Consider the following 16,347-nt stretch of genomic DNA (forward strand, 5'->3'; position numbering starts at 1 on the left):
TTGATCAGTCACATGATTTGAAAAGGAAAACCACTAAGGGTCATTGGTGAAGAGGAAAGAATTATAGAAAAAGTTCAGATAAAAGGTTATATGCAACTTAATTAACTCAGTATTTGTGAAGGGGAAAACAATAGATTTGATGGCTCTTTCTGAAGACTAATACTATCAAACACTTAGAAAGTTGACCTGCTCTGATCAGTCGCTAACAACATGGTACAAGATAATGTTGTCTTCAATCTGGACCCCCGTGATAACCTAACTGATCCAACTACACATGCACTTGCTGCCTTCAATACATTTTTTGACAGTGCAGCCAGAGTGGCATCTTTTAAATGCAAATTCAATTGTGCTATTTACTACACTGCAGCATAAAATCCTACAGTTTCTTCCCCTTGTTTCTAGGATGAAGATAAAACCCCTTAAAATTAGCCACAAGGGCCTACATGATCCCATCACTATCTTTTCACTCCTGTTCATGTTAACTAGAAATATTTTGTCTGCTCAATTCCCTCTTCCACCTCTTAGTGGATTCTCATCCTTCAGATATCAACTTAGTTAACTCTTCCTCAGGAAAGCATCCTCGAGGAACATGTCAGACTTTGTAGTTCTAGCAGAGACCACTGTTTTGCTGAAAATATATCATAGTCTCTTGATGTGTCTAAATGTCTTAATTCCATTGCTTAGTTAGGATTCAAATACCAGCTACCAATCCTTTACCTTTACTGGGTTATCTCCAACATAGAATTGGTTTTTATTTTAAAAATTTTCAGGTCTACTTTGCAAAAATGTATCATTACCTTGAACCATCAGACCAGCTGATGAGACTAGTTGAGTCATCATCTTCACCTCAATTCCACTTCAGTGATATTTTACACATGCTAACACACACATACATACACACAACCTTGTTTGTGCTTAACATCCTGATTAACAGATATTTGCTAATTTAATGTAATAAGCAGGTTCTTCCTTAGAGACTGAAGGGGGGAAACACATGCGAAGTACAGAATTATTGTATTTGGAAATTTTCTGCATGGTTTTCTACATAGGTGAAACAAATATTTTAAAGTGAGAATGTCTTTATTTTAATGAAACATAGGTAGAATGTGAACTTTAGGGTAAGGAAATGCAATACTCCTGAATCAATCTCTGTAGACTTTTTCTAACTCCTAGTGTTATGATTAACTTTCTCTGGGAGGCAGCCGGCACTGACGTTATACTGCCGTTTAGAGATGTTCTTTTGATGGAGAATATCTGGTGATGCCAGCCTGAAGAGCTGTACAAATGATGATGGTCATGGTCTTTCTTAAACTGGGCATGTTTGATGAATTGAAAGAAATTTTAGAGCTATGTATAAGTGGGACCCAGAGTAGAATTTGTGTGTGAATGCATTGTTTTTCCAACTTTTGAGTTGATGTAAATTTGGAGGACAAACTTATTATTATCCACAGGTACAACAATGGCCAGTAAAATATCATGAAAAGAATATGAGTGTCTTTTTAACTGTGCCTCCTATTTCCTCTCTAGGTCTCCTCTGCTATATTATGGAATTAAAGAATGACTTTTCTGTTTCTCCAGAAAGAAGGCAACATGCTATGAAGGAGGTTAGTTTCTCTCACTGGAAGCAAGAAAACTCCTGCAAGAAATGTGTCTATAACCAACTTTCGCTGATATGCTGCATCCCAACAATACCCAGTTCCACCCTCCTTCCTTCCTTCTGATAGGCATTCCAGGGCTGGAAGATATACATATCTGGATCGGCTTCCCCTTCTTTGCAGTGTATCTAATAGCCCTCCTGGGGAACATCACTATCCTCTTTGTGATCAAGACTGAACGCAGCCTCCACCAACCCATGTTTTACTTCCTGGCCATGTTGGCCTGCACTGACCTTGGCCTGTCCACAGCTACCATCCCCAAGATGTTAGGCATTTTCTGGTTCAATCTCAGGGGCATTGTATTTGGTGCTTGCATCACACAAATGTACACTATCCATATATGCACTGGCCTGGAGTCTGTGGTGCTAACAGTCATGGCCATCGATCGCTATATTGCCATCTGCAACCCCCTGAGATACAGCATGATCCTTACCAATAAGGTAATAGCCATCCTAGGCATAGTCATCACAGTCAGGACTTTGGTGTTTGTGACTCCATTCATATTTCTCATCCTGAGGTTGCCTTTCTGTGGTGTGCGGATTATCCCCCACACCTATTGTGAACACATGGGCTTAGCAAAATTGGCTTGTGCCAGTATTAGGGTCAATGTTATATATGGCTTAATTGCTTTCTCAGTAGGATACATTGACCTTTCTGTGATTGGATTTTCTTATGTTCAAATCCTTCGAGCAGTCTTCCACCTCCCATCCTGGGATGCCCGGCTCAAGGCTCTGAGCACATGTAGCTCCCATGCTTGTGTCATGTTAGCTTTCTACCTACCAGCCCTCTTCTCCTTCATGACACACCGATTTGGTCACAACATCCCTCATTACATCCACATACTTCTGGCCAATCTGTATGTGATTGTTCCCCCTGCCCTTAACCCTGTAATCTATGGGGTCAGAACAAAACAAATAAGAGAGTGTGTACTAAGGATTCTTAACCCCAAAAGTAATCGACATTTAATCCCAGAAGGATCTTCCACAAAAGTTCATTAAAATAATAATGAGATAAAACAGAAGAAAACACTAAAAATATTTTTATTAAACCTTGGCATTCCCATATAAGCCAATCACATGATACTCCCCCATTTCTAATAATTTGTATACCCCATTGCAAGTTGAGACATAGCTCAAAAATTCCAAAACAATCTCTCTACTTTGCCCCAAGAAAAGTACAAAAAATATCTCACATCTAACCCCCACCCATAATACAAAATTTCTAAAGGGAGAAAAAGTTTTCCAAAAAGTTGTGCCTTAAATAGCAGCTTCTCTTCATTCACATGTCAGAAGCTAAAGTTCATGCCTTAAAAATGATGTGGAACTTTGTGAAAACCAAGCAGGATACAGTGGTAAAAGAAATTAACCAGGAATCATAAGATCCAGGTCTAAATTCAAACTTTGGCCTTAACTAGAACATTTACCTGAGAATTTCACTTAGAATTCTTTGAGCTTCAGTATCCTTGCCAATAAAATGCTATAAATCAATATTAATTTGGCACTGTGAACTCAAAAAAAACTGTCAGGGAAATCTTTGCATTCCGTACAACATTAGAAGGTTTGGAAATAAACAAATGTATCTGTAGTGTGGTGGTTACTTCTAGGGTATGTAGATTTAGTCTACCAAATCCAATTCTAGTGTACAGTCACTGGTACAAAGTGAGGTCTCTAGCTCCAGATTATGCTGGCTCTGGGGCCTCTTCAGAGACTCTCAGACCTTACCTTGGTCAGAGGGTCTTTCTGTCACGAGACTATAAAGCATGAAGTGTTAAGAGAGCTCTACATAAGCTTCAGGATTCCATGAAACCCCATCTTTTTGTTACAGTGGGCTTTAGGGAGGACTACGAAAAGAGTCATTATATAAAGTCATTCTCATTAGAGTATGAAAGCTAGATAAGACTTGATTTGGGGAGCAGGTTTTAAGAACTGGAAAAATAAGAAATTGTCTTCTAATTAGAAATGGGACCCTGGTTGACACTCAGGGTAGGATGAGGAAGGAATATGCAGAGAATAGGGCTAAGGTGACAGTGATGTTAACTGAGAAGAAGTGAACAGAAGAAATGATGCTAAATATAAATTATAATATTGATGCCAACAAGATTTACAAAATCTAAGGAGATCAAAACTATAAAGATGATGAAAAAGTCTTCGCAGATCATCTTCCAAGTAAGATGTTAAGCCATGATAGCTTTTTATGTTTCTTTTGCTATAGTAACTCTTTCATAATACTAAATAATTTACAAAGCTTTTAAAATCATTTTAGAAAATTGACATTATTCTGGAGGCAAAATCAGAAAATAGAAAAGAAAGAAGATACACAAGAAAAAAATCATAAGAAAGAAAAATACAGGTCAACCACACATACAAATGTACATACAAAATTATAAATAAATTTGACAAGCTAGATTTGGTTATATATTTTTTAAATAATATATATTATTAGAAGAGTGCTTACTGAGTGCCAAATGCTATATTTCCATTACTTCATTTAATTTTCAAAATAATCCTATAAGAGAAAAAATTACTAAAAAAAGTTTTAATATTAGAAAATACATAAATTAATTCCACTACATCAATAATTTAATGCATAAATATTATGTAGTAAGCTCCATAAATTTTAAGGCTAGTGAAAAAGTTCAAAAAACAAATTATTTATTAAAATGTGTGGAACAAAAATAAAAATTCTGTTTATAAACATGGAAGAACAATTCTTTTTGAAGTATGTAATTGCTGTTAAAATAATAAATAAGTTAAGCTTTTTCCAATCAGCTTTTGAAATTATTTACTAAAACATTTCTTATAATATCAACTTGATACAATAAAATTCAACCAGTAAATGAAGAAATGATGTATATAAAATAATTAAAATTCATCACTACTTGCAAATAATACAATTTCCTTCCTAAAATATTAACAGAGTAGTCTGAAAAAAATTGTTCAAAACAAAGTCTTTAGTGTGGTCAACTATAAAGTGTATAAAAAACTAGATATATCTTATGCAAATGAAAACCAGTTAAGGACATCTTCCCCAAACTACACAGAGTAACAACTGCAAGCAACTAAATCCACACATTGTTAACGTTCATCAAGGGAACACAATCAAAGGTTGACCAGCAATCTGGACCCAGGCAAGCAGAGGTTCCTCATCCCCTGCCCTGTCCTTGACATGTACATTCCCCTCACCATTCACACACTGACAGCTGCTTCATGGACACAGCCTTAAGAGAATAGTGTTGTTGAGACCATCTGGACAGTATTTGGCACTAAACCAGCTAAGAACTTTATATAAACGTTTTAAGATTCTGCCATTTGGATGTGAAGATCTACTTGCTGCCCAAGGCAAGACTTGGACTTAAGTTCCCTTGTTTATTAAACCTGCCATGTACAAATCTGGAATGGTCTGCCTCCTTCTTCATTCTCTTCTTGTCCTCCATATATGGGACTAGTTTCAGATATCACCTGGAGAACTTCTGAGGTTGCACACCAATACATGTGTGTGTTATGCATATAAAACACACACATGTATGCACACACACAAACATATATACATATACATATACATATAGATGTAGGGGTGTGTGTATGTATTCTTATTGTCCCTAGGAAAATAATGGGTGTCTGATTCTGAATTTCACCATCCTCCCAAAGAAGCCACAACATCAGGAGTCTAAATAAAATGACAGTGGAACTCTCTTTCAACATTAATAGACAGAGACTGGCACAATTTCAAATTATTTTAAGAAGATAAAAGAGTTACAATTATTACTAACTTTAGGTTCAGAGTGTAGGTAAAGGAGAGTTTTAAAAATTAAGTGAAAAAGAGGAGGGAGTGTGGAAGAAATATACATAGCACCAATAGAATCTCCAGAAATAAAAAAAAAAAAACCTACACTAAACTCTAAACTATTAATCCAAGATCAAGGATGTCATTGAAACAACACTGGCTCCAAGAAAGTGGCTTGAAAGTGAGTAGGCCAGAGGTGACAGCCTCAGAAATGCATTGTTTCTGGGGAAGTACTAGAAAACTAAAGGAAAAAGTTGCCTCTATAGATGTCATAATAAAAAGAAAAAAGGAAATAAATGGGGAATCAAGATCTAGAGAAAGACTGAATATTACCTCCCTGTTCTCCCATCAATGTTATTATTCTTTTTTTTAATATATTTTTTTAAGATTTTTATTTATTTTTTTTTAGGGAGGGAAGGGAGGGAGATAGAGAGAGAGAGAAACATCAATGTGCGGTTGCTGGGGGTTATGGCCTGCAACCCAGGAATGTACCCTGGCTGGGAATCAAACCTGGGACACTTTGGTTCCCAGCCCGCGCTCAATCCACTGAGCTACGCCAGCCAGGGACAATGTTATTATTCTTTAAATAAACTGATCTTCATGATAATGATAGGAGAAGGGTGCTCTTGAACTAGGAGCTCTATCATAAAAAATGAGATGGAAAAATCAGTTCAAATCTGTAAAATATCACAATAAGAAATAAATAAAATCACACCATAGGCAAAAAAATAACTCAAAATGTATCAAATAACACTCTTGTGATTCCCACAGGGAAAGGAGGGTGGGGGGATGTGGAAGAGGGCAAAGAGGGGATAAATGGTGGAGAAAAGAGACTTTATTTTAGGTGGTGAGACTGCAGTAAGTTTGCAGACGATATCTTATACAGTTGTGCACTTGAAAACTGCATGGTTTTATTAACTAATGTTTCCCCTATAAATTCAATAAAAAGATGTATCAAAAAACCCAAATGTAAAAGAAAAATATGAAACTATTAAGAGAAAAGATAGGGGTAAATTTTTCTTTAATTTTTATTAAATTATTTTTTATTGTTATTCTATTACAGTAGTCCCAATTTTTCCCCCTTTGCCCTCCTCCACCCATCCCAATACTTCCTCCCACAGCCTATTCTCACACTGTTGTCCATGTTCATGGGTCATTCATACATATTCTTTGTCTAGTCCCTTCCCTTGCTTTCTATCATTATTCCCTTCTTCCCTCCCCTCTGGTCACTTTCAGACTCTTCAATGTTTCCATGCCTGTGTTTCCATTTTGTTCATTAGTTTATTTTGTTCATTAGCTTCCTCTTACAGATGAGATCATATGGTATTTGTCTTTCACAGACTGGCTTATTTCACTTAGCATAATAGTGCCTTCTTTATGACCCTGTATTAGACAATGATTTCTTAGTTACAAAAAATGGATATAAAGAAAAGAATAACATATTACAAAAGACTGGCAAAGTTGAGTTGAGAAGTGGCCAGATGCAGATAAAGTTGAAGAGGTTAATCTATGATCTCACCTTTAACTGGAACCTAATCAACAAAAGAAAAAAATAAGCAAAATATAACCAGAGACGTTGAAATTAAGAACAATCTGACAGTAACAAGAAGGGAAGTGGGAGGGAATAATGGGGAGAAGGGTTTTCAGGAACAACTGTAAAGGACACATAGACAAAACCAAGAGGTGGGGTGGGAGCAAGGGAGGGAGGTGGGTTTGGCTGGGGTGAGGGGCAGTGGTGGGGGTTAAACACAGACAACTGTAATTGAGCAATAAAATAATTTTTAAAAAATAAATAAAAATAGGACAAGAGGAAAAGATAAAATAAAAGAAGTATAATTTGAAAGACAATGAAATGTGAAATAGAAGTGAGAAGATAAAGACAATTGAATAAGAAGGCTGAATATATTACATATTAGAATACAGAAAACAGGGTAAGAGGGATATTCAAAGAAATAATAGCTGAATTATATTCAGATTCAAGAAGCTTGAATCATAAGCCAAATAGATGTTTTAAAAATCTATGCACATTTGCTAATATTCTAAAACTACAAAGAAAAAAATTCCTGAATCAACCCAGAGAGGTGATACATTACTTACAAAGGAACAGCAGTTTTACTGACAATATATTCTCAGTAACAACAATAAATATCATAAAGTAGAGATTATGTATATACATAACACACATACACACACATATACATACATATACGTGTATATGTATATATTTATATATTACAAATATATATTACATAGTATATTCAGTAGGTCCTCAAACAATGTTGCTTTATTCAATGTTGTTTCATTGTAATGTTGATGAGGAAAAGAATTTACTCTGGCCTCAGCCACTGTCTGTATGGAGTTTGCATGTTCTCCCATGTCTGCATGGGTTTTCTGCAAGCACTCCAGTGTTCTCCCACATCCACAAGAGATGCATGTCAGATAAAGTGAGGTGCCTAAACTGTCCCCATCTGACTGTGTGTGTTTCCTGTGTGCCCTGTGATGGATGTGTGTTCTGAGCCACTTGGGTAGGCACCAGCTACCCCAAACCCTGAAATGGAATAAGTGAGTTGAAAATTGATTTTTCTACTTATTTCTATTAATTTTTATCAAATGTTGCATAGTTTACATTTATTTCAATGTTTAATATAGCAAGTGTGTTCAGTCTTTATCCAGAAGTTGGGTGATATTTTTGTGGCCAGAAATATGCAGTAGGAACTTAACTCTTGTTTACATCAATTAGCTAGTGATAAAATTAGTTTCATTATATGTCATTTTGCTTGAAGTCAGTTTCTAAGAATCTATCAATGATGGCAAGTGAGGACTTATTGTATATTTTATATTATTATATTATTTAATTTATGCATACAAAATACTTGTCAACATTCAAATTTTTTTTTTAAGATTTTATTTATTTATTTTTAGGGAGGGAAGGGAGGGGAGAGAGAGAGAGAGAGAGAGAGAGAGAGAGAGAGAGAAAGGGAGAGAGACATCAATGTGTGGTTGCTGGGGGTTCTGGCCTGCAACCCAGGAATGTACCCTAGCTGGGAATCGAACCTGGGACACTAACATTCAAATTTTTACCCAACTAAATGTCACTAAAAAGTTGCTTGAATTAATAATATGACAATATATTTTTAGATACAGTAATGAGTTAAGAAGGAAAAAGGAGCACATTTGTATGGGAAAACATGTTTGCAAATGATACATCTGATAAATGCATTTAAATTCCAAAATATATAAAGAATTTATACAATTCAATACTGGTAAGACAAATAATCCAATTAAAACATGGGCAAAGGACTTGAATAGACACTTCTCCAAAGAGGACATTCAGATGGCCCATAAAAATATGAAAAAATGTTCAACATCACTAATCATCAGAGAAATGTACATTAAAATCACATTGAGATATCACCCCACACCTGCAAGGATGACTACCATCAATAAATCAACAACAAATAAGTGCTAACAAGAATGTGGAGAAAAGGGAAACAGTACACTGTTATGGGAATGCAGTGTGGAATTTCTTAAAAAAAATTAAAAATGAAACTGCCTTATGACCCAGTGATTCCACTTCTGGGAATATATTCTAAGAATCCCAAAATACAAATTCAAAAAAATATATGTACCCTGTGTTCACAGCAGCATTATTTACAATAGCCAAAATCTGGAAATAGTCTAAGTGTCCATGAGTATATAAAAAGCTCTAGTACACTTACACAATTGAATACTACACAGCAGTGAAAAAGGAATTCTTACCTTTTGGACAGCATCGATGAACCTGGAGACTATTATGCTAAGTGAAGTAAGCCAGTCGGTAAAAGATAAATATCATATAGCCTCACTCATATGTGGAAACTAATGAACAAAATAAACTAACCAGCAAAATAAAAACAGAGACATAGTACTTTGAACAGACAGCTGCTGGAGGGGAAGAAGAAGGGAATGGATTAAAGCTGGTGAAGAGATTAACCAAAGAACATATATACATGACCCATAGACACAGACAATGGTATGGACATTGCCTGAGGGGGGGCACTAGGTGGAGGTGGGCAAAAGGAGAAAAGTGGGGACAACTATAATAGCATAAACCATATAACATTACTTAATAAAAGGAAAGATAAAAATCTTGGAGAAAATGAAAATTGACCTATAATCCAAGATTTAAATCCAGAGCTACTTCTGTTCTGAGGTCTTCACCAATCATGAAAAAATCAGTATAAAATTGAACAAAATTTTGGCAATTTCCAAGGATGACGAGACAAAAAATCAAGCTCAGAACCCACTAGGAATAGAGTCTGCTAATCATGCTCCAACATACACATTTTAAACTTGAACCCTGGAATATACAGTCAGAGTGTGGTTGAAATGAAGTTCATCAATCTTTTTGTTGACTGGTAACTGCTAACTTGCTTACATCAGCAAAGAACCTATTTGTAAATATGGTCACATTTACAGGTACCTGGAGGTTAGGACTTTAACATATATTTTGGGGAACACATTTCAACCCATAACATGTATACTTTTTATTCTTCATTAGGAATTGTTAACTATAGTTGTTGACTGTAATAATATATCTCATTAGACTGATATGAGAATTAATAAAATGTCAAATAACAATTAAAATAACATGACACATTAAGAACCCAATGAAGATGTGTTTATTATTATTATTATTGTCATTATCATTATTATTACCAATGTAATTCTTGGTGTGATTTAAGTTTTACAAACAATATTCTTTGTTGTACAATATGTCAAATCTGAAGTATAGTGCTTTGTAAAAATAGGGTCATAATGTTTGTTCAATGAAATAATAAAAGCAATTTTATTGTATAAATAACCCTCTGCCAAAAGCTCAACATTCCCATATTTAAGATGAAAAAAAGAGCTTATGAAGTTATCCAAGGAAATTATCTGGAAAAGTTAGGACAAGAGTTTAAATTTAAGCCTCCAGTTGTCCCTTTTCCACATCCCCATAATCTGAGAGTGGAGAGGGATTATTTATTTATAAGAAACCCTGAGGATCAGTGTATTTTTCCCAGTGTAAACTGCATACTGTAACAACATGCTGTTATTGAATGATGATGACTCACTAATAATCTTCTTCATTGAGCATATTGATCAACTTTATTTGGTGCTGCCAAGGTTTTTCATGCTTCATACAGGAACTCTAGGTAGCAAGGCAGAGGTAAAGCAGGACAAGAGTTAGTGCATAAAGAGAAGGAAATTACATTCTGTCTACACCTCTGCCCTGCAGTTGTAGGTAAGAAAGTGTAAGACCTAAAACCAGACTCCACTTTCTCTTCTCTTTTCAGGATTTCTGTGGCCAAAACCCAAAATAATCCTAACTTCAGCCAGAATATCCCTCCTAACAATCATCTAGAGACCTTTGCAAGAGAGGCTATTTTCCAGGTCCCATTGTGCATTGATTCAGGGTGGTGGCTACACTGGCGACAATCTCACTGTTTTCCAAAAGAATCAAAGCCAACTGTGGTTTCATGGAAGATGAGTATTGTTTACATTTGCATTTTCTGTAACCATGTTTAGGAAACAGTTTAAGCAAAATACAGCCATGAAAATACAACTTAGACATTAGACCATGGGTATAATAAAGTCACTCCCACAAACTTGCTTGGGAGCAGGCCTCCAATGTTCCCATTGAAAGAAAAGGACTCAGAGGAAAAGTGCTCCTTGTCCCCCTCAGTTGTGCATGGTCCATGCTCCTTCGAGGTATATGTTCCTTTGATTGGCTGGGAATGTTCTTCTATCATCTCCTGCTACAGTTAGAGTGCTAAAGATAGTTTATTCAGTTCTTACCTGCAGGTCTATCCATAAAAACTCTTCCTGAGGAGAACCTCATCACTCAATTTCCCCCTTCTTTTCCCAAAGTTTCTATTTCTTTACTTAGACAGCCCCCCAAGAGCCTTTGATATCTTTTGCCCACACTCTATTCACAATGCTAAATTAAGCTGTTTATAACATACTCTCTTGAGAAATAGACCACAGAGATTCAGGGTGCAGGTGCCTCTCCAGAAAACATGCGCTTGAGCAATGGAGACAGAAAGTCCACAGTGGAGCCAGGGCCCATAAAAACATCCTCTAGAGCCCTTGAAGGGACCAGTTTAGGGGCTTTTTTCCAACAGACAGAAGCAGCAGTAGTACAGCCTTCTGAAGACGGTAAGTCTCAAGTCAGGTCCAGGAAAATTATGAGGAAGAAGATAACATTGACAGAAGGGGCATTTGGGAACCTGGTATGTACAGGAGATAGAACCCTTTCAATAGGGAATAGATGCCAAAGCTGCCAAGATGCTTAGATCCTGGAATAAAGGTGAGTGGCACAGACTGAACTACAGCTTCTATTTCATTCAGAGCTGAGGCTGAGTCACATGTGGCCACACAAGTGTTGTGGGTCCAAAGCTTCTGTGGGCTCAAATACTCCCACCCATTTCATAGCTGGGAGGTCAAGACTGTGCCTGGTTGGGTCAGAATCTTCCTGTCTGCACTAGTCTCAATTTATCTATGAGCCAAGGTGATCACCCCTTTCCTAGGCAATCATAGCTGGGCGTGGATCTTCTGTTGTTATTTGGTTAATTCAGTACTTGTCTGACCTTCCCAGACTGTCAATATTTTACCACCAAAGACTATGTTTTGTTCATTAGCTCTTAGTACAAGGAACCACTACAACTTCCTTGTGAATATCAGTCTGTGAATGCAAACTAATAGCATTGGAGTATTGTAGCTCGAAATAATGCCAAGATAGCCAATAAATCTTCATTTCTCAGATCAGGAGGAGAATGCAGACAGAGAGGAAAAATGATCCCAGAAATTTAGCTATTAAGAAACTTAAAAGGAACTATGAAACAGATATGAAAGTGTATTACTGCCTGGGAGAATACATCTGTGCTGTAGGAGGTCTGAAAGGGGCATTTGTTCTGTCTCAATGAAAAGATCCTCTTTTAAAGGTATTGTACATATGCTTTAAAGATCTTCAGTGGCATTCATTACTCCATGCCCCCTCAAACATTCTTATACTAAATTCTATAGTCCTCCCACGCCTCAAATACATGCTTTTTTTTATCCATGTTCATGGTTTAATCACTTCTTCTGTGGACCATCCAGGACTCTTTACCTTCTGTTTATTCCCCTTTGTCCCATCTATACAACATCACCTCCACTCTGTTTCAAATTTTTTGTGGTTCCTTATAGTGTAAAAAACAAGCCTGCTACCAGGTAAACCTCACATGGGTGCAGATGCCACTGCATACCTTTGGTCATTTTCTTCCAGCACCCTGCTCTCCTACCTCTTCCCTCCAAAGAACTCAGATCTACAAGTCTCTACACCTCATCACTAATCATTACTGAGCATCCACCTAGACAGGCCTTTCTTCTTTTACCATTCCCTATGGGTGCATCCACCAGGTGAATGTGGCCTCTTGTTTATATTCTTGTCTGATGCTCTCAGCTTGCTTAATGGGACCTCAAGAAATGAAAGCCAATTCCCCTCTCCACAACAGCACCTTAAATTTAAATATTATTTATTTATTTATGTTATCAATGAGAAAACTTGATACCATGGAGTTTAAATAGATATCAAGGTCATGGGATTAGTTTAAGAGCAAGATTTGGGACTTATCTAAGGCCAACTATTTAACCATAGCACACTTCATTATTCATCTGCTTTTCTGACCCTTTTCTACTGTTTCTAAGATCATCTTTATTAAAGTCACAACTATACTGCATTACAAGTGCTTTCTCTCAATTTCCTTGTATTTGTTTAGTTCTCAGAAAAGTTTTTCCAAACCCATGCTGCAAATTAATATATCTAACATTAAGACCAGATATTGAGAAGGCACCAAACATCTCCTGTCTTATTTAAAAAGATGGAGTGACTCTGAAGAATCAGAACTGAGGTTATTGGAAAGGAGGTTTCTTTTCAGAAAACGTGGTTATGTTGTCTATTCTTCTTATTTCTCTGATCCACACTGAGGGTCAATTGCTTAATCTGTCATGAAACTACAGGAAAGAGTTGATACATAATTATCCGTATCTCAGTTTGAACTCATGAGTCCTTGGTTTTTTAAAGCACTGTGTGTGTGTGTGTGTGTGTGTGTGTGTGTGTGTGTGTACTGTATTTTAAAAGTTTGGGATATTCAAAATGAAAGCCCTTGGATATTATGTTCTCTGGAAGCTCAAATCTGATATCTTCTCATTTACACTTCACTCTATTGGAGAAGACTATCAGATGGAATGGCTGAACAGGATCAGTAATCCTAACTCTACTGGTTTTATGGCTCCTGGGCTCCTTCTCTCCTCCTGCCAACATTCCCTGGCTTTTACCTGCTACTTTGCTGTTAACCAACAAAGAACTTGGCTACCCTGCTCTTTGTTTCACAGTGGGAAAAATAACACAGTACCAACTAGGGAAACAACTGGAGTCAAAGCACATGAGTTTACAGAACATAGATTCCATATGCTGAAAAAAATTGGACCTTGGCCCCAAAGAATTACAGATAATTTTTCTTACCAGATAAATGGATTCCTATGTAGGTTTATATGCCTACACTCACACACTAGCTAGCTTCCATTCTGCATTTGGTGAACCCCTTGCTTAATCTCTCAGTACTGACTGTCTCTGTCACCACAATAGGAAATTCAGAGTCCTTTCTAAAAGATTCAATAAAAGTAGACACCCTTGAACCTTTGCAGACAAACAACAGCAAAAATTCCAGTAAGAGAATGACAAACACTATGCCTTTAAACTGAAATCCTCTTTGGGGACGAAAGAAATCACTGCCTTTGGGTTGGGTCAAGGGCTGCTCTACCTCTAACCCAGTATGGTCTGAGGAGTGAAAATACAGAATCTCAATGTCAGTCTCTGCCCAAATATATGGAGTTAGGTAACAGAGCTCTCCACATAGTTAAGTAACTGTTCTGGTTGAGTCTAAATCTTGTGTGGTGGCTGGAAGCACAAATAGTCAGATTACCTAGTCCTTCACTACTTACTGGCTCTCTGATTCTGTTCAAACTACTCTGCTCCCTTTTACCTGTACCCTTAGGTACCTGTGAAATTAGTATAACAGTATTCATTACTCTGAAGTGTTTTTTAAAAGGATAAAGTGATATTGGGAATGTAAATATTCTGCATAATGCCTAGCATAATGCAAGTGTTCAGTTAAATGTCAGTGATTATTGATGATGACTATAATTTGAAAACTCCATTGGAACAGTTTAAGAACCCCAATGGAAACTGAGTTCCACTGCATCTAGAACATATACTTTCAATGGTGATATATTCTGTTGTACATTTTAAGGGACTTTGAATTTCTAGTTTGTACAGAATTCTTTACATGGCCTCACCCAGCAACTACTCCACTGCAACAGTCTCCGAATTCCTCCTCATCTGCTTCCCTAACTACCAGAGTTGGCAGCACTGGCTGTCCCTGCCTCTCAGCCTCCTCTTCCTCCTGGCCATGGGGGCCAACGCCACCCTTCTGATCACCATCCGGCTGGAGGCATCTCTGCATGAGCCCATGTACTACCTGCTCAGCCTCCTCTCTCTGTTGGACATCGTGCTCTGCCTCACTGTCATCCCCAAGGTCCTGGCCATCTTCTGGTTTGACCTCAGGTCTATCAGCTTCTCTGCCTGCTTCCTCCAAATGTTTATCATGAATTGCTTCCTTGCCATGGAGTCCTGCACATTCATGGTCATGGCCTATGACCGCTATGTGGCCATTTGCCACCCATTACGATACTCATCCATCATCACTGATCAATTTGTGGCTAGAGCTACTATGTTTGTTGTAGCCCGGAATGCCCTGTTTTTCCTTCCTGTTCCAATCCTTTCTTCCCAACTCAGATATTGTGCAGAGAACATCATCAAGAACTGCATCTGCACTAACTTGTCTGTGTCCAAACTCTCCTGTGATGACATCACTTTCAACCGGCTCTACCAGTTTGTGACAGGCTGGACCCTACTGGGCTCTGACCTCATCCTTATTGTTCTCTCCTACTCCTTCATCCTGAAAGCTGTGCTAAGGATCAAGGCTGAGGGAGCTGCAGTCAAGGCCCTGAGCACATGTGGTTCTCACTTCATCCTCATCCTCTTCTTCAGCACAGTCCTGCTGGTTCTGGTCATCACCAACCTGGCCAGGAAGAGAATCCCCCCAGATGTCCCCATCCTGCTCAACATCCTGCACCACCTGATCCCCCCAGCTCTGAACCCCATTGTTTATGGTGTGAGAACCAAGGAGATCAAGCAGGGAATCCTGAAACTACTGAGAGGTTTGTAATAAGTAGAAAGAATCAGGTCCATCTTTGACTTTTATTACCATCTTTGATTGGTAATAAAAATCAGGAATTATATTTATGTTGGATAGCAAATTTTACTTGTAATGATGGACTAAGTTATGATTTTCCTTTTTTCTTACTATCTCAGAAAACAATGTATACCTTACATTGTGAACCTTTGTTTTTTATTGCTTCAAAGGAAATCTCCCTTTCTTGGATTTTATGGTTACTTAGGAATTTTGCTGTACCAAATCGTTAAGCACAGTCTTCCAACCTTAGCAAACCAGAGCTGAATTAGAGAGGTAGTTTTTGTCAGTAAAGAAACTAACTGACTACAATGACTTTTAAAAGATCTGTCTGTCCCCTGGCTTGCAAGGGCATAGATGTCTTCAGTATCTCCTGTTTCAGCCTGACAAAGCCCTACATAGCTTTTGCTGTAAAGGGTTGATTGGTTTAAGTATAGATGTTTACATCAGAATTTGTCCCTTAGGGTATATATTTCTTCATCTTGACCACCCCTGATCTCTTCTTTGGCATCTATGGCAGACATATGTCTTCCAGGTCCTCAATCCTTTCAGACTCTGTAAAGATATTCCATCTAACCCTGGCTGGTGTTGCT

General features: G+C 37.4%; 2 protein-coding genes across 2 annotated transcripts; both read left to right on the forward strand.

Annotated features, from left to right (window-relative positions):
• The first annotated feature begins 1,672 nt into the window (after positions 1 to 1,672).
• On the forward strand, positions 1,673 to 2,653 carry LOC114498927 (olfactory receptor 52E5). Its single transcript, XM_028514926.1, has one exon. It carries the CDS (start codon positions 1,673 to 1,675, stop codon positions 2,651 to 2,653), a length of 981 nt encoding a protein of 326 aa, XP_028370727.1.
• A 12,083-nt stretch (positions 2,654 to 14,736) lies between these two features.
• LOC114500433 (olfactory receptor 56A4-like) lies at positions 14,737 to 15,751 on the forward strand. Its single transcript, XM_028517131.2, has one exon. The coding sequence runs from the start codon at positions 14,789 to 14,791 to the stop codon at positions 15,728 to 15,730; it is 942 nt and encodes a 313-aa protein (XP_028372932.1). The 5' UTR covers positions 14,737 to 14,788; the 3' UTR covers positions 15,731 to 15,751.
• Positions 15,752 to 16,347: the final 596 nt, after the last annotated feature.

The sequence above is a fragment of the Phyllostomus discolor genome, chromosome 6 (genome assembly GCF_004126475.2).
Source record: "Phyllostomus discolor isolate MPI-MPIP mPhyDis1 chromosome 6, mPhyDis1.pri.v3, whole genome shotgun sequence".
Classification (NCBI taxonomy): Eukaryota; Metazoa; Chordata; class Mammalia; order Chiroptera; family Phyllostomidae; genus Phyllostomus; species Phyllostomus discolor.

What these genes read in the sequence shown, in the direction of transcription:
- LOC114498927 (XM_028514926.1), top strand. Translation starts at nt 1,673, where the DNA reads ATGCTGCATCCCAACAATACCCAGTTCCACCCTCCTTCCTTCCTTCTG.
- LOC114500433 (XM_028517131.2), top strand. Translation starts at nt 14,789, where the DNA reads ATGGCCTCACCCAGCAACTACTCCACTGCAACAGTCTCCGAATTCCTC.